At 38.6% G+C, this 26,787-nt stretch overlaps 2 protein-coding genes across 3 annotated transcripts; one reads left to right on the top strand and one right to left on the bottom strand.

Moving 5' to 3' along the window:
* The first annotated feature begins 1,917 nt into the window (after positions 1–1,917).
* LOC132103097 (NAC-alpha domain-containing protein 1-like) lies at positions 1,918–16,636 on the top strand. 2 transcript variants are annotated; one of them, XM_059507920.1, is made up of 9 exons: positions 1,918–2,263; positions 8,854–13,668; positions 13,765–14,025; positions 14,128–14,216; positions 15,149–15,220; positions 15,328–15,474; positions 15,644–15,775; positions 16,019–16,141; positions 16,517–16,636. In XM_059507920.1, the coding sequence occupies exons 1-9, from the start codon at positions 2,179–2,181 to the stop codon at positions 16,529–16,531; spliced, it is 5,739 nt and encodes a 1,912-aa protein (XP_059363903.1). In that variant the 5' UTR covers positions 1,918–2,178; the 3' UTR covers positions 16,532–16,636. The 2 variants fall into 2 exon arrangements, with proteins under 2 accessions (XP_059363903.1, XP_059363902.1); XM_059507919.1 differs by having other exon boundaries at positions 1,919–2,263; positions 13,762–14,025.
* Positions 16,637–17,104: 468 nt separating this feature from the next.
* On the bottom strand, positions 17,105–21,081 carry LOC132103098 (Golgi-associated plant pathogenesis-related protein 1-like). Its single transcript, XM_059507921.1, has 5 exons — positions 21,016–21,081; positions 20,069–20,177; positions 19,844–19,947; positions 19,273–19,350; positions 17,105–17,794 (listed from the first exon to the last, which is right to left on the bottom strand). Exons 1-5 carry the CDS (start codon positions 21,026–21,028, stop codon positions 17,634–17,636), a joined length of 465 nt encoding a protein of 154 aa, XP_059363904.1. The 5' UTR covers positions 21,029–21,081; the 3' UTR covers positions 17,105–17,633.
* Between the last annotated feature and the right edge of the window lie 5,706 nt (positions 21,082–26,787).

Here is a 26,787-nt window from a genome sequence, read left to right as displayed (position 1 = left end):
CTGGAACCTGCTGAATATTGGATTCCCTTTCTAAAGCATCCATGAGTTCTCCCCCACAGTTGCCGTGGAAACACAGCCCTGTACGCTGTAGCTAAATTTACTGCAGTATCCCTCACTCTCACTTTCATGAAGCTCAGTTACATTGATTTTTAAAAAATGTTGTTTTTATCTTGTTGATTTGAAACAACAACATATAGTCTTTTTCTGGCTTCTTATGTTTTTTGTCATTTTACGATAATCCAAAACGCTTTAAGAAATTGCATTATGAATTTAACACATTGTACAGCACAAATATCCGTCACAACCAAACACACATCTGTGCCTGGGACAAACTTTTTGTCAAATGCATGCTAAAAACATGCCATGCTCCTAAATTGCATTCTTTTCTTTTCTCTTTTCTTCCTTACTATGAAATGTAGTGAAACGTCTTCTCGAACAAGAAAACATGTAGGGCGGGACTTGACTTTGTCCATAGAGAATTGATTGGATTGTTGTCATTTTCTAATTGCTACATTCTCATCTGAGTGACAAGTTGCTGAAGGGTTATGAATTATTGTCCCACAATTGCACCAATGAATGTGTCATCAGAAAAGACATGTATTGCACGGGGGCTTTAATAGGGACAATAATGTTTTGACTAAAGATTTGCATGAAATAACACATGAATTAAAAAATAAATGTGCATGGATTTTTTATTAAAAAAAAAAATTAAATATTTACTGCACTTTAAAAACACCAATCCAACTCAACATTTCTTTCTTATGGAATACAGTGTTTATAAAAAATGAATTATCCATGCACATGCACCTCCATGTTAAATAGTTTAAACATCTGTAATGAGATGTTCACTGACTCAAGGACAGGACAATAACCCCTCCCCTCCAGCAACCAGTCATTCACATGAGATTGCAAGAATAGCAAACGAGTAATCCAATCAATTCCCAATGGAAAAAAAATTCAATCCCGCCCTATATTTTTCTCTTATTCAGGAATTCGTTTCACTTGGATATACAGCACAATAATAGCAACTTCTGTTTCATGCCGATGTGGTGACAAATCAAGTCCTCCCTCAAAATCAGATCTCCATTAGGAGCCCAAGAAATCCTATTGTTTCAAATTACTTTAATTGGTAATCTCTTTAGTGCCTGATTACAATTCTTACAAAATAGTGATATGATAAATGTTGAACTATGATAAAATAACCATTAATTTCTGTTTTAGATAGCTTATGTACTAGCACAGCTTACAGATACCAGATGAGCCTGATACCTTTGCAGTTACCCTACATGTATGATTTATTTTGCTTATTAAATGAACAATGTAATGATGTTCAATTATTCACATTTGAATATTATTACTAATTAACACTTCATCAACTGAAAGAAATTACATAAAATTTGTTTTATTAGGCACAATATAATAACATATATACATATTTCTATGCACTAGGTATTAACTGATATCTGATAGAGACCCAGTTTCGAGGGAGGAAATGAATTGTTCCAAAACACCAACTTTTACAGGTCTCCTAATCTGTATTGATGGTTTTAGAGGTGTTTTAGACACTAAACCAGCTGAACACCAGCTAAGCCAGGCTAGGAGACCATCTTAAACTAGTTAAAACCAACAAGATAGGCTGGTTTAAACATTATTTTTAAGCATGGCTATTAGATTAGATTTTATTTAAAAAATTTCAGTGCACATCACCTCTGTCTTTTTGACTACTGTGTTTTGTATTACTATCCCCCAGCCTCCAAGAGATAGAAAAATCTGCTGACATCATTGTCCAAGACCCACTTGCTGAAAGGAGAGCAGGAGGGAAGGAGGGAGAGCAGGAGACCGAGCGTGAGAGAGGGAGGGGGGAGCAAGGTTATGAAGCAGCACAGCAGTGAGGAGGGGAGGGGAAATGAGAGAAACAGAGAGTCCAGATGGGGCGGGCTCTCTCGTAATCAGAGAGAATACTGCAGCTCAAGCTCAGATTTCCCATGCTGTTACCGGCGTGGCTCTGCAGCCCCTCTCTCTCTCTTTCTTACATGCATGCTGACATCAATGCACAAACAGTGAACACGGATCTGTATCTTTGCGCTGAGGAGGCAACATCCTATACTCATTTTCTCTGTTCTCAGTTTACTGGCTCCTGTTTTTTAAGCAGTGCGTCAGAGGCTGTGCCACACAGATATGCCTGGAGAGACAGCAGATCGGAGCGGCCCCACACAGGGCCTTTTGGACTCTGGAGACCCACAATCAGAGCTGCCAGGACCAGGTAAGCAAACACACATCTCACAGCATGCTATATGAGGGACCGAGAAGGACAAACGTGGAAGTACACAAAGGATGCTCGGCTGAAAGCATGTGTCTAATTAATATAATTATTTGCTAGGACATTGAGACAGAAATCAGGAACAGATACAGCCGCACCCAGAAACATCATCCAGCAGAGTCCTAAAAGAGCACTTTGAGTGCTAAGTGGATGTACTACACACACACACATACACACACTTCTCCTTCCTGCCTGCAATTACAAGAGCATGACACAGCATCACTCTCAGGACCCCAAGTTACAGCATCAGTTGGAATCAAGGCTGTTTAGGACAAGTGCATAGGTGTCCATAACATGCCTGCATGAAATGACACGGATCTGAATTAAGATGTTACTTTAGGATAAGATATAGAAGCTGTTTGTCTATTTGTTTAGGGAATGACACCCATATGTTATGTACAAAAATTAATAACATTTGCTGAGGGAAGGACACCCATATGTTATGTACAAAAGATAATAAATAAAATTGTCACGAATAACTGAGTGTATATGTATATTTGAACTACATTTAACTGAGCTTGATTAGTAGTTTTAAACACACAAAAAAATTGATACTCCATCTTGTGCTAATGGTATGTGGTTAAATGTGGCACATGGTTTGTAATGGAGTTAATTGTCTTGATGCAGTGAATCCTTATCAAACTGCTGGGATGTCTGCTGGGATGTTTGGGACTTTTAATGTGCTTGTACATGCTTATCACTTTTAACATTGAATAATTAGCGAAGAAAGCACAATCTGCAAAAAGGCATGGAATTTTCCAGTAAGCATACAGTCGTGTGTGTGTGTTTGAACAAGCGGAAAGATTGCCCTAAAAAAGAGAACCCTCCTGTGTGACAGTTTGTCGGTACTATCTTTAGATAACTGAACTAATAAGAAGAAAGGAGACTTGGGACTGAGTGCTCGTAAAATTTGAAGTCTTCTCAGTGAACTCTGCCTCTAAATCCGATGTGTGTTGAATTGGGCATCACAAAACAGATTGGCACAATAATATTTGTGTTCAGTAATGATAAGGGTGTGGTATTGAATAGCAGTGTGGAATATGATGGCATTTCTTGCATGCCCACCTGGCGAAGATGCAGTTTTGTGTATAATTTCTGTTGTCGGCATTGAAATATACTTGATATTACTTTTGTGTCCAGAAAATAATAGATGCATCAGCTATAATACAATCCACACCCTTTTGTTACAAAAACAAGGCCTTTCCATTTCCAATTGATGTCTTTATTAATATTTCATTGTTATTGAACTGCTATTGAATATATAAAGGCACTGTGAAAGAAAGATCTGTTCTTTAATTGAATAATATGTTGGCACAGTATGACAGCTAGATAAGCTGGGTGGATGTAGGGTTTGCTTGGCCTGCTTCTATTCAGTCCCTCTCAATTACATCACACACACACACACACACATACCAAAAGATCAGATAGGTCGGACATTAGATGATTAGACAATTGGGGTTAATTTGCCTTTGCTGAAGGCTGCTCTGTACAGCATGTGTATTAACAAGGCCAGTTCCATACATAACCCACTGTGACTTTCTCAGAATAAAAGCTATGAAACATGAAAGATTTTAGCTATGAAAGTATTATCAAAGCTTTATTTGTTGACACGTATCATATTGCAGCTGACACAAGAGACCTTTAAGAACAAAACATTTTTCGGTCATGCACTGCTTCAGAAAGTCTCATTAGCATTTGTTTTAAACTTAAACAATGCATATCTTTCTTCAATGCAATAACTGTTATGTCAATGAACAAATTCGATGTTTGACATCTATTGAAAGCAATGGAAAAGGGAAGATTTTGTAAATGCCCCTCTTGCATCAGATAATCCTCAGGACTTGCTGTATTACACAAGTATGAAAGTGTATGGGCATGGCATTTGAAACTGCATTCGGAATGCTGATGATGTCTACTCACTTCCATTATTCCAGTTCATGTTTAACGATAAATCATAGTTTTTTAATTTTGGATCCAAAGAGGTGAACACTAGTACCATCGGCTCATCCAAACAATAGAGGTCGATCAAGAAAGTGGTCAGACACGCATACACTAACATTACTGTTTGTGTACACATCTGTTGTTCCATGTCTGTTGTCTTGGAGTAGGACAAAGTGTGCAAAACTTGCACACATGTACAAACAAAAAATACACTTCTGCCTTTCCCTGAAGTGGTTTCACTCTGCAAATTATGTTTTTGAGGCAACAAAGACCCCTCTTATTTATGAACACTCCCACACACCCAGTGATAGCTTTGCATACAGCTCCAAAACAGTGCTGCCTTGTGCAGAAAACAGAAGGAGTGACGTTATCTTTTTGAATCTTGACGAAGCAGAACAATTAGCCTATAGTCTCACAGACACACATACACACAAAGATAGTCAAGTATGCACACACACTCACAATTTAGCTCCAATGGTTTGAGTCATGTGTACACACAATGATGTACACTATTAAGGCATAATAAGATGGATCTGCCCTCTGGTGACATTTTTAGGACACAAAAGGAGAGAGAAGTGGAAGGGAATAAGATTATGATAAAGAGAAGGAAATTAAGAGAGAAAGAAAGGATCAAAGAGTGATACACAGTGGGCTCGAACTGAAGAGGGGATTAAGGGGGGGAAGGCATGCCCCGGCAAAAAAAAAATGACAGAGCATCCCCTCAGTAAAACCACTATCCCCCCTTACCATCCCCTTTGGATTAATAATGTGTATTATGTAAAACTTATCATTCAAATGAAATATTGACATTTTCAACTTACATTTACCTGACGCTTTTATCCAAAGCGACTTAGAATTGCTATATATGTCAGAGGTCGCACGCCTCTGGAGCAACTAGGGGTTAAGTGTCTTGCTCAGGGACACATTGGTGTCACACAGTGGATTCGAACCCGGGTCTCTCACGCCAAAGGCATGTGTCTTATCCACTGCGCCAACACCACCACTCAACTTAAGATAATTCACTCATAACTCGGTTCTGTAACAAGCTGTGCATAAGTGGAAGCAAGTTTTTGAAGCAAAATTTTTCAAGTGCAACTTTTGAATTCCTTTAAAAAGAAGACAACAGAAAAGGTATGAATTTTAATTCATTCGAATTTATAAGGAACTCCCGCACACTATCTTAACTTGCAAAATAAATTTTAATCGCACAACGTTTCGAAAACGAGCATGTACCAAGCTGTCTTTTAAATTCCTAGCGCGTTTGTGTACATGATAAAATAATTTTTTAAAAAACACTGGCATTTGTTGTCTTCTGATTCGGAGTTAAGCGATATTTTTAGACATCCTCCTTTGATTCTATACAAACGCGCTAGGAATTTAAAAGACAGCTTGGTACATGCTCGTTTTCAGAGCGTTAGCCCTCGTGCATCTCAGAGTTTACTTAGTCCTATACAGAAGGGCAATTATCGTCGTGGGAATTGTGCTCAGTGTAATAATACTTTTAAAACATCATTTTTTGTCATCCTAGAACTGGCAAAAAATATAGCATCAAATCTGTGATTACTTGTGTTTCCACTCATGTTGTGTATTTGATCCGTTGTCCTTGTGGTATAGGCTATGTGGGAAAAACGTCATGTCAATTGAAACAAAGAATTAGTGAACATAAGAGTTCGATCAGAAGAAAAGATCTAAATTATCCAGTTGCGGCACACTTTTTAACTATGAATCACGATGTAACCTCTTTACGCTTTTGTGGGATTGAGAAAGTAACTTTGCCACCTAGAGGTGGAGACATTGAATTACTTCTACAGAGACGCAAACTGTTATGGATTTACACCCTTCAAACTTTATCACCTATGGGTATGAACGATGAAGCATTATTTAATGTAATGTTATAGTCATGCAATCGTTTTGAATGAGGTGTTGTTTCTACTATGTATTCAAGATGAGTTTGAGTGACTATGGAGCCTGACTGATTGTTGTAACTGTTTAGAATTACAATTTGATGCTGTTTGATGACGATGTGTTGATTATGTGTTTTTTGGATGATTTTGTTAACCTATAGGGGGATCTTGACTGAATGTTGTAACTATAATAATTTGTAACTGTTTATGATGAGCTTAATTATTTGCAGATGGAGCTCTGTTAATTGGTCATGTGTTTATCTTAAAAGAGATGAATTTGAACATTTGTATACTCCTGATGAAGGTCGTGCAGGGACGTGCGGTCAGGGTAGGCAGTGCCTCACCAAAGGAAATGTTGACATTACATTTATTAATTCCAAGAGCTTTATTAATTCACCACATTATTAATTGCATTAATTGTATTCCAAATATTATTTTTTGTAACAAAAATTTTCAGGAATACACATAATATACTCATTTTGCCATTGTTTGCTCCTAAAAACCGTTGTTTCATGCAGGAAATTCAAAAGCCATGGCCATTGAGGCAGAGGTGAGCGGTGCCTCTTTGGTCCATAGAACGTAGTTTATGTAGATTTGCGCATGCGCAGTCAGTTCTCATGCTGTCTTGAATTATCAACATTGAGGCAGAGACCGAGCTTGCTTCATGTCACGTGATCTACTCGCTCTCACTCAATCCGCGCGCTTCCCGAATACTAGCATCTAGTATACTTGCGTGTCGGTGTGTGCGCCTAGCAGTTTGTAGGAGCGAATAAGCTGTTTTTGTACTTTAAAGCTGTACTGCTGACGCAATGTTTTCTGACTGTAGCCTGGTGCGCCGTCAACAGACCAAAGGTGTGTGTGTGTGTGTGTGTGTGTGTGTGTGTGTGCGCCGTGGCTGTCTGTGCGCGTTTGCGCATTTTGATGGAGTGACTACATCAAAAGGCCGCACCGCCTCCTTTTCTGTGTCCCGCACAAAACATTTGTTTGTTGTATAAGTCATAAGATAGATGTGTCCATTAATTTGATTATTATATTTGATTGTGCATTAGCCTCACATGACTGACTTTGCTGAATGCAGGCAGCGATCTGATGATGCCTGATATGAACTTGGGTTGCTAAATTAACTGAATGAATATATGAACATATTCCACACATTGATAGGTCACAGCCTACCCATGACAAGATTTCACCGCACGTTACTGAGGTCGTGTGACCGAAAAGTTGTGCGAGTAAAATTTATTTTGCAAGTTAAGATAGTGTGCGAGAGTTCCTTATATGTTGAAATGACCTACCTGTTTTTTTTTTTTTTCTGCGCACCTATTACTTACAGGTGTGCGATGGAGTTCGTTCACTTCATTAGAATTTAAAAACATTTCCAGACATAATATTATAGTGTGGTATATTATAGTGTGAGGGATTAAGAGATTATAGCAGAGACAATCTATAAGAGACATGCCACTTCCTTGTTATTGTGATGCTGAGAGAATTAAGGAGATTGAAGTGAGGAGGAGGAAATAATCTAATAACGACTCCATTTTGCAACAGACCTGTCAGATAATCAGTGCAATGGGTGAAGAGTTGACGGGAACTACTCTGTGCTAATCATATTAGAAAAATGTAACACATTTAAATTCACTGAATGTCATGTGAATGTCATGCTTCTGTATACTGTAATGAGGTACATGACTGTCACTGGCTGTATCTCTGTTGATTATTGCAGCTATAACAGGTGACAGGTGCTCTTCAACAATAAAATGTTAGGTATTTAAAAAATATATAATTTAGTTGTCTGAGTACACGTACTCACGTATACACTAACTATTTTGTTTTTTAACTTTTCACATAGATACATTGTGTGTGCACGCATTGGTATTAGAAATCCAGAGAGGAAAAAGAGATTTGTGCTAACACTACTGCTTATTTTGCTTTCTTTAAAATCCATCTGTTACTCTAGTTTGACATGCAGGCAAAAAAGATCATTTTTTCACAAAGACGTCCAATTACTCAATGGACATTAAAATCCTCTCCACAGTGTTGACCATTCAAGCCTCATCACACCCCCACCAAAACCCTCACTCCTCCTGAATACAAGTACAATAGTTCAGTCATGATATATTTTAAGTATGATCAGGGCTTGTGGACAAGTTTATATAGAAACACTCGTACCATATGGCTATGGTATCACAACTTGCATAAATATGTTCTGGCATGTAATGTTATCCCATCCTATAATATACTACTTTTGGATAGTGCTGCTAGTTGTCATATCTTATCAAATTGAAATGCATTTGTTCTGCTGGATTCATTGCATACAGGTCAGTTTAAGACACTTTATATAACTGCAGTTCAGAATAGATGACCTTTTGCAGTGCTGTATTGAATATTTCATACAGTGACATTTCAGTGGCACTACTATTCATGTTTGGGGCAACATAGATTGATAAAAAGAGATCAGTTGGCTGATTCAATTTGAAGTCATTTTATTAGGCATTTCATAATGCTTTTTCATAAAGGATTATTATAATGTACTATAATGTCAGGGTGTTTTTGAGTGCTGTAGAACACAGTATAAATATTTTCTTTGCCAAAGAAATTTTCATGCAGAAATGTGTCACCTGAATAACAAATCTGTGCAGATTTTCATGTATAGAACAAAATGTAATAATTCTTTTTCCTTTAATCTTTTAGATCTGTCTGGTCAAACATCCAGCTCTTCAGCCTCAACTCCAACAGACAGTGCCTCCAGTCCTTCTCCCAGCAGCCCCCCAAAAGTCTCCCCACAATGTACTCCTTTTGGACCCCGCCTGGTAATGGCCAAACCAACCACATATCCTCGCCCACAGCCTGAAGGTGCAAGTTTTGAATTAGAAGGGTATTCTGGAAATATCGGCCGACCAGCAGGGCGGTTTGGCAGAAGAGACTGCAGACGAGGTCCTGTGAAAATGGAACGGATCAAAGTCCTAACTGGATCAGAAATAGAAAGTGACTTTCAAGAGCCAGAGACCATGGACTCAAGGGTGGTAATGGGGCAAGAGGCTCTGCTGAGAAACATGGCCACACAAAGTGGAGTGTTGCTAGGAAATCAGATAGGTCAAGAAACACCTAGTTCAGGACACCAGCCACCAGAACCTTCCATGAAATGTCACATTGGGCTAGATGAAAATGTGAAGCTAGATACCGGTCAGGTGAGTTCTACTGCAGATCAGGCTAAGAGTTTGACTTCAGTTCCAGAACAGGAGAAAAGCAAAAGTCCGGTACTTGAATGTCAAGTCCTAGAGTCCAAAGTTAGAGATGCCGAATTGACAGAAAGCAGGACTCTTTTCCCAGAAAATGAGGGAGAGCCACTGTCTTTATCTCAGGGTGAAGTGCCTTCCTTGTCATTTTCCGAGCCTCCCTATGTTGTTGACCCACAACGCATTGGTGTCCTTCCAGGACTGGATCCTGATCGCTACTATACAGCCCCTTCCACCCCCATTAAGATGGCTTACTGCTCACATCGCAAGCAACAGTGGCGCCCAGGGAGCCCAAGCCAAAGTCCAGGATCTCCAACTGATGAGTCTGATCTGTGCTCCCCTCCTACCTCTCCCTCTGGTTCCTACATGACTGCTGAGGGAGGCAGCTGGACTTCATACACCTCCAGCACCTCCCACTCCTGCTCTCCAAACTTAACAGCTGAGGCAGAGTTGCAAGAAGCTCCTGCTTGCTATGTGGAGTCCCTCTCAGAGATCGGCGATGAGCTTGGAGATGATCAAACTGGTAACGAGAGAGATGCTTGTCTGGGTAAACCTGATATGCCGGAGTTGCTGCAAGATGTTGCCTGTGAAATGGATATACTAACAAGGGACACTTGTAGTCCACACTGGGTTATAGAACATGTTTCCACACAAGACAACAGCAGCAACAGGAGAAAAACAGACTGCCAGGAGGAAACAGGGGTGTCCGAGGGCTCTCTGAGGCCTAGAGATTTCCAGAAAACCCCTGATGCAACTCAAACTTTTAATGATACACATCAAAGTCTTGAAATAGATTTCAATGCCTGTTTCCCAGAGCCATCTGTGAGCCTGGATCACCCTATAACACCAGACGATTATACATCTGCTGCACTGGATACAGGGAGCAAAACCCCTGTCACCCACTCTCCAGAGACTGTAGACATAGAAAGTAATAGCAGTAATAGTTTATATCTTGGTGCCTCTGCTCCTCTGTTCCATGGCTATTCTGGAGAGGATGGGCTTGGGAGTGATGCAATGTTTCCTGCTTCTATGTTGCCTTTCCATGGAAGCCTGATAATCCAGGCAGATTCCATGGATATAACCCTGTTCCCCACGGATGATGAGCAAGGAAATGATTTGGATGCATATGCTGCTGGAGAAGAGGAAGCCGATGTAGATGAGTATGATGATGAGGACGGTGAAGATGAGTGTGATGTTGAAGTTGTGGCTAATGATGAGGCACAGCAACAAGAGGCAGCTTGGAGGTTTGGAAGGGAAGTGGAAGACCCAAATGAAGATGACACCTCTGCATCTTTCCTAAATTCCCTTTCAGAGAATTCAATAAACGAGGGTGTAGATGAGTCCTTTGCTTTTCAGGATGACACTGAGGGTTCAATTGATTCCACGTCTTATAACGAGGATGAAGACGACCATTTGTACTCCACAGAGAAGCATGCAGAACTCTCCCAACAGTTCCCTGGGCCAGATGAACCTGTACAGTCAGTAAGCCATGCAAAACCCGAATCTTCTGGCAGTGAGAGTGAAATGGAAATATCCTCAGGATCATCTGAACTTCCACGTGTAGAACTTCAAGAGAATCTGGCAGACTGCAGTGTTCATGGTGGAAGCGTAATCACACAGCAAATTTCAGAAACAACGTTGCTGAAGGGTGAGCTTTCAAAAGAATTGACTGCACAGATCAAAATAATTGACAAGGAAGGAAAACAGAGTACAGGTCCCTCAACAGTCACGGTAACATCAGAGAAAGGACAGCAGATCGCCACAGATGATCCAACATTACCTGTTGATCAAGACAAAGTGGAACAAAATTCTAGTACAACTGATTCCTGTGTGGCAGGTGCTACAGCTGCTACAGCTGCTGACATGTGCTACAAGACTAACATAGATGATAGCCAGGAACTGGATCAGAAAAATGGAAATAGTATGGAGTCAGCAGAAGTCATCACTGCATCATCATTGCAGTCAGCAGAAACCGCAACCAATGACCTAAATAAGGGAGTCCCCCAACTAACATACCTGGATGACTGCAGCCCCACAAACATTCCAGTTTGTGCCTATCCTGAACTGTGTGAGGTGTCAGATAATTTAAAATCAACTGATGTTTTACCATTTGAACGTTCCATTAATCAAGACAATCTGACAGAGAATCAACCTGGCAATGATGATGTAAACCATACCTCTCAAAATATGTCCTGCTCCACATACAGCAGGCTTGTCATTTCGCCAAAGAAAGAGAACTCTGAGAGCTATATGACAGAAGAGGAACTTTACTCTGAGAGTTGGACACCAAGGGACCCCTTGTCTTTAGGTGAATGCTGTGACTTTGAGGCTGAAAATCTGCTCATGTGTGAGATAACCAGATCAGTGCAGAGTAAAGGTTTACCTGTCTCTCATAACATTGCGGCTGGAGAAGACATCATGGGTGATGATGAGGACAACAACAGATATTGTGACCTCCAAGAGAAAATGACAGACATTGATGTTGGTGAGGCTGAGTCAAACATTGCCAGCTGGAGATCGATTCAAGATCTTTCAGAGGCAGGAGGGGGTGAGGATGATGCAAATAACCTTCAAAATCCAGAGAGCAATCCACTCATAGTTTGCAGTTCAGATAAGGGTCCAGTGCCATTGTGGAATGATCCAGAAAAAACTTCCACACCCTTAATCCTGAGTGCTCCATCAGAACTTACATTGAATATGCTTTCAGATGATGCCAAAGATGTGAAAGATCAAACTCCAAATACAGACTTCAACATTCCAGAGGATTTATCTTCAGACACATTAAGGAAGGAAAGTGTTGAAATAACGTATGAACGGCCTCAGGATCTGGAATCTTGTCAAGAACCTGACAATGTCACATTAACAACAACCATTTCCCCAGAACATGCAGATCTTTGCGGATCTTCTTCAAAAACATTCATTTCTAACCAATCAGATAATCTTGGCCTAGTTTCAAATCAGGGTCATTCAAATTCTCAACAAATTACCCTAACAAACACTGACTCTGTCTTGGAAAGCAAGCTCACATTCAACTTGCAAGGAGGCTCGTTTGGTACCTTCACATTCAGAAAGAAACCAACTGATATAAAGAATGTTGACCCCTCAGAAGGAACAATTCCCCAACAGATGTCTGTCTCACATAAAAAGACATCAAACCCCTATGATGTGGCTTCAAATGAGGTTGTGGGGGAGAAAGTGATTCAGTTAAGAGCACACATCAAAAATGAAACATTAACAGATGAAGCTAAAACCACTGATAGACAACTTCTTGAACAAGAGCCTACAACTGATGCTCAGGATCAGGAAACAGATAAATCTGACTCACATGAGAAGGGAAAAGAGGGACTGAAAACATGTCAAAAGAGAGAGGGACAATATTTTACAGAGAACGTTTCTTTTCTGGATCAGAACAAAAATTTTGATGGTGGTTCACATAAATCAGGTCTTTCCCAAGATGACAGTGATGAGGCAACACCAAAAACAGCACAGATTGCTAATTCTGGTCATGCCACAAAACCAAAGTTAATTGATGCCCTTAAAACCAAACCTTCAGATTTAGTATCAATTGAAAATGTAAAGATCCAGTGCCAAGGAAAGGAAATGGAGACAACAGGTAATCAAGCTCCACATTTTGATATATTTTCAATGAGAGAGGAATTTTGTGAAACTCCACAGAAAGATGATGTCTCTATAACAGAGAGCACTGAACTTAACCAAACACCAGAACAATCAATGTTTCACTGCCCTGACCCAAGCTGTATTGAGCCTAAAGAGTCTGTTCATACAGAGCCAGTTTTTGTAACTCAGACAACAGACCTTACAAGGCCAGATGGGCAAAAGGAACTTTCAGACAGTTCTTTGAGCAGAGGAAGTTTGACAGAAAGCACAAGAGACATCAATGACAATCACGTAGGGGGCAGTTCATTCCTCAGGGAGGACAGCTCAGACCAAGACAGGGTCTCTCCAACATGTTCATCCACTGTTGTCCAGGAGAAGGATCTCTCTACCCCCATTCAGGAGTCACAGCCCATCCATGACATCTCCCAAACATCTGCTGCCTTCTCACATATTCAGCCAGCTCCTGACAGCAAACCCAGCCAACCTGACTATCAAAGTCCCCTTCGGACTCCTGAAATAAGCAGTATGGAATCAGAAGCAAGGCAAACAGTGGAACAAACACCAACTTTGGTTCCTATTCAAGACACATATGATCATGCAAGTGAGAGAACAGTCATGACAGCAAAACCATGCAGACATGAGAACCCTCCAGGTAAGCTGTTGTTTGTTTCTTTAGTTGTTTAGTTTGTTTCATCCTAGGAATCATTAGTATTTAACTATATACATGTTTTGTGTTTTTCTTGAGTAGTATGCAAGGGAGTCAAGGGACACCAAACAGAACAGTCCCAGTCCCCAACATCCACTGGACAAACAGACAGTACAGATTTCCAAAGAACACTGAATCAGTCAGATGAAAAAGAGATGCTCCCCTGCATCAGTCCACAACCAGACTCCTCGGTAAAAACTCAACAAAAGCAAGCTGAGCGACTGAGTTTAGAGCGAGACATGTGCCCAATTAGCTACAGATCAAAAGCCCCAGAGGATGTGGATCTCTCCTTCAAAAACAATAGTATGTTCATCATAGCATCAGCATCTTTCTCAATCTCATCTACATCTTTTATGGCCTTTATAGCAAAGCAAAACAATTTATTTATTTTTTTCTTTCTTTTAGTAGGTTCAGGTAATGAAACAGACAGTGATGGTTCAATACCTGAGCTAGAGGAACCCAATGGGACATTGCTGAGGCCCTCAAATCCACAGGTGGGCTGTAGATTCATTAGCAATCTTCATCAAACTGCATAACAGATGTAACTCACAGACCAAAAATAATTCTTGGCTGAACTAAGTTCAATAAGGACAACTCTCTGAAGCATGGTCATGGAAATGACATTGTTAATGTATTTGGTCTTGGCAGAATAGATCTGCTACACTGCTGCTGTTGGTTATTGCTGTATTTGTAGATCATTGCCACTGCTGCTTCAAGCAAGTAGGGGAACTTGCTACTGCCAATACATATGATGATATTTTGCTGTATTTAAGACATGCTGCTGCTGCACCAATAGCATATAAAATAACCCATAGCAGATCTATACAGGTGGACCTGGGGAAGGTGGAGGGTTTCAGAGGAACTCTGAAAGCACTCTGCAATGCTCAAGAGAATGCTAATCAGACATTTAAATGTAATGCAGCAAGCTCATTGGCTGTGTATGCAACATGAACCAATCAGCTTTTGACAAGTCGTTTAATGCTAAGTATATCATCAGTTTATGTTAAGGACTCATCAGCCTGTGCCATATAGTTTCATGGCAGAACTTGGTATTTAAATTAAACTGTGATTTCTACTCAAACTTTGTGTGTAACAGAAAAGTACCTGAATTGAGTAAAACTCAACATTACATGTCAAACTATCCCAGTTGAGTATCTTACATTTAACTACTAGTTAGTATAGCAGCAGTGCATGTTAGCATACTAATATTATTTTGTAATAAGTCAATTGAAGCAGCAAAAAAAAATATTTTGAGTGCAGCTTAGAACATAAGTGAAAGACATCAGCAAAGATACTTGCATGCATCATACTTTTTTTTTTTTTTAAACTGTATTTTTGAATTTTTTAATCTAGTTGAGTCTACTGTATAAACAATGTTAGGTCCTTCAATGCTCTCTTCATATATCATATCATCTTTTTTTCATAGTTATCTCACACTCCTGCTGATGATTCAGTGAGCAGAGCCAAACAGAGTCGAAGTGAGAAAAAAGCACGTAAGGTGTGGGATTGCACATCCAGTCTCATGCATTATTTAAAACTCACTATATTGTAAACAAATTCCCTGACCTACTCTCTTTTCCTTCATGTGGTTGTTATCATTACAAGGCAATGTCAAAGCTCGGGCTGAAACAGATCCACGGAGTGACACGTATCACCATTCGGAAGTCCAAGAATATTCTCTTTGTTATTACACGTCCAGATGTGTTCAAAAGCCCTGCTTCAGATATTTACATAGTCTTTGGAGAGGCCAAGGTTGGTATTTTACCATAATTTTATTTTTCTTATTCCAAGGGTATATCTTCCAGAATTTGGCTGCAGTGGCACAGATTTCCAATTGCAAAATTCATATTTAAATATTTATATCTTGATCTGTGTTCATCTTCATCTGTGCGTTCTGTCTGTCTCTTCTTCTCTTTGTAAGATTGAAGACCTGTCACAGCAGGTGCATAAGGCAGCGGCAGAGAAATTTAAGGTTCCTCTTGACCCCTCACCTCTCCCATCAGACATCACACCAAGCCTGACCATAAAGGAAGAGAGCGAGGAAGAAGAGGAGGTATAATCTTTAATTTACTCTCCATTAAAAGGATAGTACACCCAACAAAAAAAAAAAAAAAAAAGAGAACATTCCGGCATTATTTACTCTTACTATTTACAAACCTTTATAACATTCTTTTTACTTTGGAAAAATAATGTCAGTAATCACCATTTTTGGATGGCCTTTTCCTTTTAATAATGTGCGTGCATGAATGAAGCAGCTGAATTAACATGAACCATATTCTCTTTTGCTGTTTGTAAGCTGGATGAGGGCGGGCTGGAGCAGAGAGATATTGAGTTGGTGATGGCACAGGCCAATGTGTCTCGAGCTAAAGCAGTTCGTGCACTGCGCCACAACAAGAATGACATCGTCAATGCTATTATGGTGAGTGATTGCTTTTATATTAGCCATTCAGCATTTGTACATCCAGTGTAATGCTAAATTTTACACTAGAATCCCTCCAATTAAAAATCCCATAAAACTGCACTATAATTGATTCCCTCTTATGAGTATTTTGTTTGTTTTGGACCTCCCATAACCAAACAAACTAATCCCACCCCTATTTTTGACATTTTTTACTTTGAACACATAATTTAGTTCATCAGTTTTCCCGTATCAGTGATTACTGTTTTCTAAAGTGTTACTATATTTGTGAGAGCATTTTGAGTCATCTGGTATATGCAAATGCAGCAATAATTCAAAAACATGAGCAAACCTTTTAATTGCTATTGATATTTCATTATTTGTGTCTATTCTCAGGAGCTGACCATGTAAAAGAGGAAAATACTTCTTCCCGACCCTTGCGTGTTTTCTCCCCCAAGTAATGCTGCTATATTGCACCGCCCAAACTCCTGCTGAAATAAATCTGTTACAACCAGAGCTGTTCGTTTCCCGACATTATCTACGAATCATATAAATGCACCTTACAAACAAAAATTTATCATTCTACATTTGGAACAAACTTTGAATATTGCCTTAATGGCTCAGATGGTAGATAAAAGTATTGTAGAAATAAAAGCTTATATCCTCAAAGCTGATGGTTTGAATCTGACCTGAAGTTGTTTTTTTAGAACATTCCCCTGGGGTATGTGTGCATTTATCTGATCTTGAATGCAGAAATAGTGCACATTGCACAAACATTGCACTTATATTAGTTACAGAAGCATGTTTTTAGCATGTTTTAAAGTTGTTATTGTTTGAGCAAATTATATGGATTGTGCACAATTGTGCAACTACAAATCGGAGATATTATTTTTACTACATTTTTAATGCAAACATGACATCAGATAGATTATTTGAACACTGTCAATTTTAATCAACATCAATATACAAAAACACAAATATGACCAAAGTAATAATGCTCAATTATCAGTCTATCTATGATATAGAGGGATGAACATTAACAAAACTTTTTTCTGCAACATTTCATGCACTTAAATGTCCTGTGGAGTCACACACTTCTTTTCACATTCACCTGCATCCCAAAGAAACATTAGATTTCCGTGCAGTGGTCGTACGTGAATATAACGTCTGCTTCATTCATGAAAAAAAAACATTTCTAATACTGTTATGCTGACATCACCCATGCACAAACAGGCACACAATAACCTTTCCACTATGAAACTTTAGTTTTATCCAAAAGTTAGCTATATAACTAGGATTAGCTTCAACATTTTAGTTTAACGTAAGCCTCTTTATATTCAAGTTAATAAAAGCCTGAAAATGTAAAGATAGAAGCTCTTTATTCAAGTAAGATCTGTGTACTAAAGCCAACCATCGCTGCATTTTGTCCTTCAGTTAAAAGTCTCTCCAATTTCAGCTGTTTCCCATTCTCTTTCAGTCACCACCCTCCTTATCGTGTCCAGATACATTTGATTCAGCTTTTAGGGGGCAGGACATTGGCCTGAAAGTGGCCCTGATTGGTAATGTTGCCGGCAGGGAAATAACGTGCCACTACGAACGTAGAACCATCTGAGGCCACAGCTTTACCCACACCAAGTTTCTTTGAGCTTTTCCACACCATTGCAGTGAAGTGACCTAGAACAATACAATGATTACATTAATTGGTGTGTATTGTAGCGAGGAATAGGATGTCCATGTGGTTATCACAAAGTATTTATGCATGTTTGCCTCACATAAACCATGTGATGCTTATGTTAGTGCTCAGTTAAGGGACTCAAATACATTTTATGCATTTGGCAGATCCTTATCCAAAGCTAATTGCTGGTGATTTCAGTACGTTATGTTTACTCTGGGAATCAAACCCACAGTTTTGATGTTGACAACACCAAATGCTTACAGGAATACCCATTCTTAAATTCCCAACCACATATTTACAGGTTTAGAGTCACTATAGACATTATCCACCATCTATATAGTCACTTCAGAAGATTTTTAACCAACTAATATAGAATTGTGATTCTTTCAAATGTACTGTGCCCTCTTGAGGTGGTGGGTAGTATAACTCATTTCCTGCAGGCTGAAGCTGATAAAAGGCGAGGTGAATAAAAGCTGAAGGGGTGAGATAACAGCTGTGAGACATCACACTGTAAGAGACTTCTCATAGCTGAATTTCATGGGGAATTTCCTGTGCCTGGGAGGGCCTTGGAAAGCTTCGTTCCAATATGATGAGTCTTGTTTTACAAATGTAAAAAAAATAGTGAAGAATATTGTATTACACTGTCTGGGCCAAACTTATCTGCTGTATGGCTTGTATTATATTTGGTTATGAAACGAGTTATGAATATAAAAAAAGGGTGCTCAATTCTGTTAATGGAAATCAACATGCCTGCAAAGTTTAGCAAAATTATTTAGGATTACACAAGAGGACACAATGTTACTCACCGGTGTTTCTGTTTTAAGAAAATAAGTGATCAATAATATATCAGTAAATATTATACTGATGCAAAAGTTGTGACCGACTTTAATACTGTGACATTTCTGAGTAAAACTCAGACATATTGAGAAAAAAATAGAGGGTGGGGCTTGATTTTAGTGCACATCCTCACTATCTCTAGCTCACAGAAGACTGACGTGAAGGGTAGTGTCTTTAAGGATGTTCTTCTCAAGCTGTCAAGCTGACAACATCACACAAGGAACTTTTCAGATTTTTATGAAAGATTACAAAGGCAAACACATTTTCCTGAGGATTAACTTGCATGCATTAATTGACTAGTGATGTGTGCATATAGGGTACATTTTGATTTCATCCTGACTTTATTTTTTTGTATTCCTGTGTCCTGAGCCAAGAGGTCAATAAATGGTGTTTACAATCTTTCTCTGCTAAAAAGAACTTCTTAAACCAGGTATTCTGGTCTTAGTTGGTCTGGTTTTTGGTCATTTGACTGATTTTAATGGGGTTTTGGGCAGTTTTTTGCTGGTCAGCCTGTATGGAATGAGAGTGGATGAAGTACAAAGTCTAGCATTAATGCTCTGGTTTAAATCTGTTTGATAAGAAGTAAACTTTGCAGGTAAGTAAAGATCTCAAGGAGCACCACTGCTGTAAATACTCTTACCAGTTCCAGTGGAGAATCCTGGCTGGTTGAAGTTGTACTGGTTCACTTCATTATACCAGCGATCAGACACATCTTTACCTGTTGGCACATGCACACAAACATACACAGATTCTCATGTGAAATGTTCAAGTTCAAATAATCCTAAATTCTTTATTTTGTAGAATGTTTGTTTGAACGTTTTTGAAATCTGGTTTAATTTTAGTATTATAGTAAATCCAACTGGAGATTCCAAGGTACAACTTGAAGCTTTATATGACCAACTACACATTCAGTGACATTTTACAAATCACCCCAGACTGGCCAAACATTCCAATCTACTTAGTAATCAGCTTTAGACTGAATATGGAACTAGTCAGTTCATAATGATTCCCAGCTGTTGCAAATAGGAGAGGACGGCAGGCTGCACTCACATCCATATAAACAGGGTTGCCAACTCTCGACACTCACGCTTTCAGCATCAATCTCACGCTGAAGTCCAAGCGAGTGTCACGCCAGATGCGTGAGAGTTGGCAACCCTGATATAAAATATGTTTCAGATATACATTTTGACACAGAATAAGAGGATTCATACCTGTTTGATCATAAGATGCCCATGCTAAATTTTCTCCACAGTTTCCTCTACTAGACTCAACACTGTGCTTCAGAATCCTGGTGCTAGCAAGGCTCTCAGCATATCTACAAGACATATGAGTTCAGCTTAATTGAAGAGCATTAAACTGTAGTATAGATGAGAGCTTTGTCAAGGAAGACATGAACAGCAAAGAGCAGAGCAAGCATAGGAAAGAACTGATCTCACCGTGCTGCTTCGCGGCTCAGTTTACTGCTGAGTTTTACAGGTGGGGCTTGATGTTTTCTCCTGTACTCATTATGAGCCTTCATTACCTCCTCAGAAAAAAGCCTGGAGGCTGCAAAGTCAACAGGTAATCAATAGCAAGAGATTAGAAAGCTCTGCAATTTTTTTTTACTTCTTGCTAAAATCAACAAACATACAGCCTATATGTATCACTTAAGGCTAACACTAGTTTGAAAACAAAGATGTCCATACCAGGGCCCTTGTTGTCCTTTCAGTTGGCCCGCCCAAGAATAGGAAAAAAAAACAAGCCATTGAAGCATATCTTCATTTCAAGCAATTTTTGTTTTGTTTTGCCTTGAAATGTAGAGAATATAACTGAATCTTATTATTTTTAATGTACATTTTAACAGTGTAGTTTTTGTACAGTAACAAAACATTTATACAGCCCTCGATCACGTTTGGTCCTTTGTTTTAGAATAAAATGTTGAATGGTTTTTAGTACATTTTTGATAAGACAACTGCAAAATGCACTTCTGCTAACAAGAAAAAGTGAATAAATAATAATAATTATATTTAACAATAATTGATATATATTTTATTACTTTTGAAATAGAAAATATTTTTGATAAAGCAGACTGAACATTCAAAAACTGTGCTCATTTTGCACAACTTTTAGACTGGACAGATGTTGCCAAACAGTTGTGCTTGCCACTCTTGCTGAGGCATAAATCCAACTACATGATGCTATCACTCCAACAAAGAAAGGATTGAGTAACAATCCCCAGCACACACATACAGCGTGATAAAGCTGGCATATACTCAACCTATGCTGACAAAACTTCATTCAACAGCAGAGGATGGCAGTGACAGAGACTGAAGCAAAGATATATTTTGACAACATCACAAATGCTAAAGCGAGACAGGGATTTGGAAGTGAATTTTGCACTCACCTGACTTCCCCATGGTATGAAGTCTCTTCTAAGTAAAGCAGTTCCCTCACTGTCACAGTTCCTGGCTCTCTTATGTTTTATCCAGTTTAACCAAGTAGCATCTAGCTTTTCATCCTCTGGAAGCCACACACTGAAACATCTTACAAGCAAGCTTCAGTTCCCTACAAATGTATGCTCTCTTCTTTCTCTTTCCTCTTCACCACACCTCTTTCCCTTTCTTTCTCACACTGTACAGGGGCTAATGAGAGTATCCAGTCAGGACTGGGATGATGACATCATCTGCATGAGCCAAGTGGCCTTATATGGAGTTGGCATTGCTGTTTTCAGCATGAAGACTTGAGCTGAAACCAAACACTTGAATGAAACTAAACACAAACTGACAGAATGAATGTTCTGTACAAGCTTATAAATTATACATTTTTTTTTCTAATGTCTCTAATGACAATCACTTTCTATTGAGAGTGTCCCACTGACCTTGATGCAGTTGCTCAAGGCATTTCTGTTATTATCATTATTATCTATATTTAAAGAAACATGAAAAAAAGGTTTTTTTTACATTGTGCCAAAATAATGTGAGTGTGGGTGTATGAATCTTGCTTAGCTACCAGATGAACACTAGAAAGCCTGCTACTGTGGTATGGACATATTTACTGGTTTAGCAACTGACCAACTAAACATCAAGTAACATCACTGATCAGTGTTAATTCAGATAAGATTTAAGAAGTGATCAGATTCAAACAGGTTAAGAGATTTTAGTGCAATTAGACATTAGTTTTAAGTATATTAGACTAAAATATAGATAAACAATAAACATTACACTTAAAAATCTAAGTAATAATGACAGAAATTATCAGCAAGGTTTTAGTGAAAATGTAACAAAGCAATATAACCAGCTAGCCAACATAGTCCTCTAGTGGAGAGAATTAAAAGTACTTAAAAAAAATAGTTTGTACAAAATAACTCAGGACCTCATGGTAGAGGTTGTAAATACAATGTGAACATACATGTAAAAACAGAAAAGTTAATTGTATTATAAAAAGCTTATTTAAGCATAATCTTGGCATCTGCATGAATGCTAAAATGTGATACATCCTTCACTTGATGGTCAATGCAAAGACGCATTAATAATTAATAAAACAAGCCAAAACCAGTAAGCTGCAACTAGATAATTGTTGCATAAGTTTGCATCATCAGCCTCAGAATGTTACTGCCAATTTTTCAGATATGAAATTTAAAATTGCATACATTTCATAAAAGTAAAAAAATATGGGACTGAAAAAATTTAGTTTTTTAAGTAAGGTTTTGTATTTTTATTATGACAGCTGTTCACCTACCCTGTTTTATGAAGTGGTAAATTATGTAACTAGCATGTATAGCCTTCTTTGCAATTCCTTGTGAATATAATATCTACATGGTCTATGGTTGCAATCTATCCTATTTTGGCCTTAAGATCAGCTATATGCTCAGCCTTGTGTAAACTCATTAGAGTCTCAGGGGGTCTCAGAAGATAAGGTTTAGACATTTCACACACATTCACTCTTTTTAACAGCCTTGTCCTGGTCTACTTGCAACACTCACCCAGGCTCCATGTGGAGAGGTACACACACAAATCTTGCCAAAAATGCCAAATCTTGCTGGAAAATGAAATCAGCATCTTCAAAAAGCTGGTCAGAAGAAAGAAGCATGAAGTGCTCCAAAATTTCTTGATAAACAAGTGCATTGACTTTGGTTTTAAAAACACACAATGGACCAACACCAGCAGATGACATTGCGCTCCAAATCATCACAGACTGTGGAAACTTAACACTGGACTTCAATCAACTTGGCCAATGAGTTTCTCCACCCTTCCTCCAGACTCTAGGACCTTGGTTTCCAAATGAAATACAAAACTTTCTCTCATCTGAAAAGAGGACTTTGGACAACTGTGCCACAGTCCAGTTCTTCTTCTCCTTAGCCCAGTTAACACAGACGTTGTCTGTGGTTCAGGAGTGGCATAACAAGGGGAATAGAACAACTGTAGCCATTTGTGTGGTGGCTCTTGATGCCTTGACCCCAGCCTCAGTCCATTCCTTGTGAAGTTCACTCAAATTCTTGAATCGATTTTGCTTGACAATCCTCATAAGGCTGCGGTTCTCTCGGTTGTGTATCTTTTTCTTCAACACTTTTTCCTTCTACTCAACTTTCTGTTAACATGCTTGGATACAGCAGTCTGTGCAGGAGGTCCGAACCAAGCAGCAACCTCCTGTTCTCTCTCGTGAAGCCCATACGGAAAGTGACTTAAACTGTAATTCGTCAACTAGAGGCTGGCTGCAAAACAGAGTCAACATATTTACAGCCTGGTTAAAAAAAATATTTTGGTCTATATAGCTAATTTTACCCTTCATGACAACTGTGAGGGGGATTAATTTTTTTATAACTCATCCATTTCAATTATATTAAGCCCTAAAGTTCTGTGTAATTAAGGGCGCAGCCACTTGAGTGACAGGTGGATTGCTGCTGTTGTCACCGCTGTCGAGCTAGGTCTGTATAGTTTCAGCAACCAGCTCCCACCTTTTTGGCGATTTCGATTATCTGTGAGTGGCACTCTGTGACGCGCAGCCAAGATGGCAATGGCTGGCTCCGCCTACTTTTGGCTTCAAAAACGCTCTTCGGAAACCATTGGGTGATGTCACGGACACTAGGTTTTTGTACAGTCTATGGTCCGAACCATACTGTATAAAAACAGTCCGAACTCTCCTGAGTGCGCCCTCCTGTGCATTCTCAGCAGTAAACAAAGCGTCTTCTTCTTTTTGCTTGCTTCATGGCAGATCGCACACTTAGAAGTGTATTGAGATTGTTGATAGACATTCCTAATTGAGATTTGCCTCTGCATCAGAGGTAAAAAAACAAAACAAAAAAAAAAACATAGAAATACTGTTCAGTTTCTTCCATAGACTGATCGTTTTGTGTCTTTACACTTCAATCTATCATCACGAGCCGCAGGGTTTTATTTGATTTTGTTTGTGTATGTTTTTGGGTTTTTTTTTTTCATTTTATTGTATGTTTTAGCCATGATTCCCATTCACCTCCATTATAAGACTGACAGACTGCGACGGTTTGAATTCAAAATCTTCTGTTTTCTACTGTTCTACTGAAGAAACAACTACATCTTGGATGCCCAGGGGGTAAGCAGATAAACATCACATTTTCATTTTTGGGTGAACTATCCCTTTATGTACAGTGGCAGAAGGGGGTGTAAAGTACCAGTTACAAAGTGCAATTTGAATAATGTGATAGTTTTTTGTTTTGTTTCATTTTGTTTTAACGTATTGTTTTTTGAGATGTGTTCAGCAGGCTGACAGCTGAAGGGAAAAAGCTTTTCCTGAGCATACTGATTTAGTGGAGACCCCTGCAGCGCTTGCCAAATGGAATAAGAATTAACAATTTATGGTGGGTGTGAGAAGTGTCTTTGATCATACTTCTCACCCTTTGCAAGCAACGTCTGTAATAAGCCCCCTTGATGGAAGGAAGTTGGTCTCCAGGGATGTGTTGGCTGATTTTCACCATCCGGCCACTAGAGGGCTTTATGATCACAGATTGTGCATTTACAATAGCACACTGTTGTGCAGTTTGTTAGATGCTTTCAAAGGTGCAGTGGTAAGTTTGTCAGGATCTTAACAGACAGGTAAGCTTTCCTTAATCGTTACTTAATTTGCATAGCTCTGACTATGGTTCTGATGCAAAAAAGGAGATCCAATCTTACGACTGGATGCAGATTAATTAAACTTTATTTACAATTTCCTCCACTATCCAAAGAAAGCATAAATGATAATAAATGACAATTACTGAAACTGAAAAATTATATTTTAATATCCAGAATTAATCAGATCTCTTAAAATATTTCTAAGTTTATCTCTGAGTCTTTCTGAGTAAAATAATTAGTAATAGAAATCAAATAAACAGCGAAACAGAATCAGAGAAAGAAGTGCCTAATATAGAAAATTAATATACACTGCAGCAAGATCAGATAAGCAGATACTACGTCTCCTACCTCTCGCAATTTGTACAAAAGGGACACAATGATTAAGTATCCAAATGCAGGGAAAAGTAGCAGCTCCTTTTTTAGGCATAGGAGGAGATTACATTTACTGAGATGACATGAACCCAGATGCCTACCATTTAACACAAAGGGGCCCTCAGATCAAAGGCTAAACAGTGTAAGTTAAAGCAAGCATCCCTAAATGTTCAACACACACATACTAAAATCATAGAATACATGGATAATATGTTGGATATATATGGATATATAGAAAATATTAAAGTAATAATAAAATAATCACTGAGATTAATTCATAATGCATACAATTCATGAGGCATTCTATTCATAAAGCATAATATTCATAAGGCATGATTTCTATATGGATAGAAAAACATAATTGAGAATTTGCAGATTCGATCACATCAGTAGATGTATGGTAATTCATGAATATATGAATATATGTATAGTTTTACCTTTTTTTAACAAACACATCAGTTCTTTTTTATTCAGGTCTATTCTATTGAGTAAAACCACAGGTGAAGACATTTTCAAAATACCTATTTTGAACTCATTTTATATGTTAATTTCTTGAATAGAAAATGTACACACCAACATAAACTTCACTGTTTCAGTAAGGCCTTAGCATCTAAATAAATGAGCAGTTTGCACAGCTTAAATTTATAGTTATCTGAAGTAGGGTAATGGTAAATGGTTGATGTAGCTAATGGTCATAAAAATGTTGTCACACCTCATTTAAATATATATATATTTAAAAATTTAAAAATATATATAACTCTCAATCTAGCAGTTATATTCTGTGCTGGTGAAATAACGTCCTATAACTGCTTAAATGTTTGTGGTAGATATTCCCCTAAACACATGACCTTAGTGTGTCAAAATCTATTTTATCCTCAGGTGGTTTCTCTGACCACATTGACCAAAGCTCTGATTGCACTGGGGCACCAAGCCTAAAATAACTGTAAAAAATTTAGAGCCCCAAAAAAAAGAGCCCCACTCTGAGTCAGATGACATCTAGCCCCTATGAACACCATCACTCGGGTGACGGGTCTAAGATCTTTAGTGTTCCACTAACCTGCCAGACTCTGGACAATGCCTTTGAATATCCTTTAATCGCAGCTATGGATCTCATAACAATCACAGAGAATCCTCATGACAAAAAGAAGAACAGCTTATATAGAATAGGTGCATGGCAAAAATGACATGATTTATTTCATAATTTTTCTCTAATATTATTGGTTCTTGATGCATGCAATTCAAATTTTACATTTCACAGCAATGTACATCATATAAATCTTTCATGCAACAGAAATACACTATACACAACAGGGTTCACAAATGTTTCTTACTGTGCACTATAACCATTTTGATTAAATCTACATGAGTGACATTATTATTTGCTATTCTATGTGAATATGACATTTGCATGGACTGTGGTGTTTAACTTCAATACTGAAGCCCATACTGGCTTTAAGATCAGCTAATATACCCTCAGCCTCATTTAAGCTTTTAAGCTCAGTGGAATCTCCGGAGGTCTCCAAAGACATGCCTGAGACACTTCACATGCATTCAGCCTTTTAAACAGTCTGTTCTGGTCCACATGAAACACCCACCCAGGCTCCATGTAGGAAAGCTCAGACACACAATGAACACAGTGGGCAGCTATTTACTCCAGTGCCCAGCGAGCAATTGGGGTCAGTGCTTTGCTCAAGGACACTTCAGCCATGGGTACTGAG

This window comes from Carassius carassius, chromosome 24 (genome assembly GCF_963082965.1).
Source record: "Carassius carassius chromosome 24, fCarCar2.1, whole genome shotgun sequence".
In the NCBI taxonomy this organism is placed as follows: domain Eukaryota; kingdom Metazoa; phylum Chordata; class Actinopteri; order Cypriniformes; family Cyprinidae; genus Carassius; species Carassius carassius.
The sequence above is the reverse complement of the archived record's forward strand: the minus strand, read 5'-3'. Positions and strand labels throughout refer to the sequence as shown.

Excerpts from the sequence above, each read along its gene's own strand:
- LOC132103098 (XM_059507921.1), bottom strand. Across the intron at positions 19,948-20,068 it reads CTGAGCCGCGAAGCAGCACG|ATATGCTGAGAGCCTTGCTA; the intron begins GTGAGATCAGTT and ends TATGTCTTGTAG. Across the intron at positions 19,351-19,843 it reads GGCATCTTATGATCAAACAG|GTAAAGATGTGTCTGATCGC; the intron begins GTATGAATCCTC and ends ATGTGCCAACAG.
- LOC132103097 (XM_059507919.1), top strand. The coding sequence starts at position 2,179 with ATGCCTGGAGAGACAGCAGATCGGAGCGGCCCCACACAGGGCCTTTTG. Across the intron at positions 13,669-13,761 it reads CAGACATGAGAACCCTCCAG|TAGTATGCAAGGGAGTCAAG; the intron begins GTAAGCTGTTGT and ends GTTTTTCTTGAG. Across the intron at positions 14,026-14,127 it reads TCTCTCCTTCAAAAACAATA|TAGGTTCAGGTAATGAAACA; the intron begins GTATGTTCATCA and ends TCTTTCTTTTAG.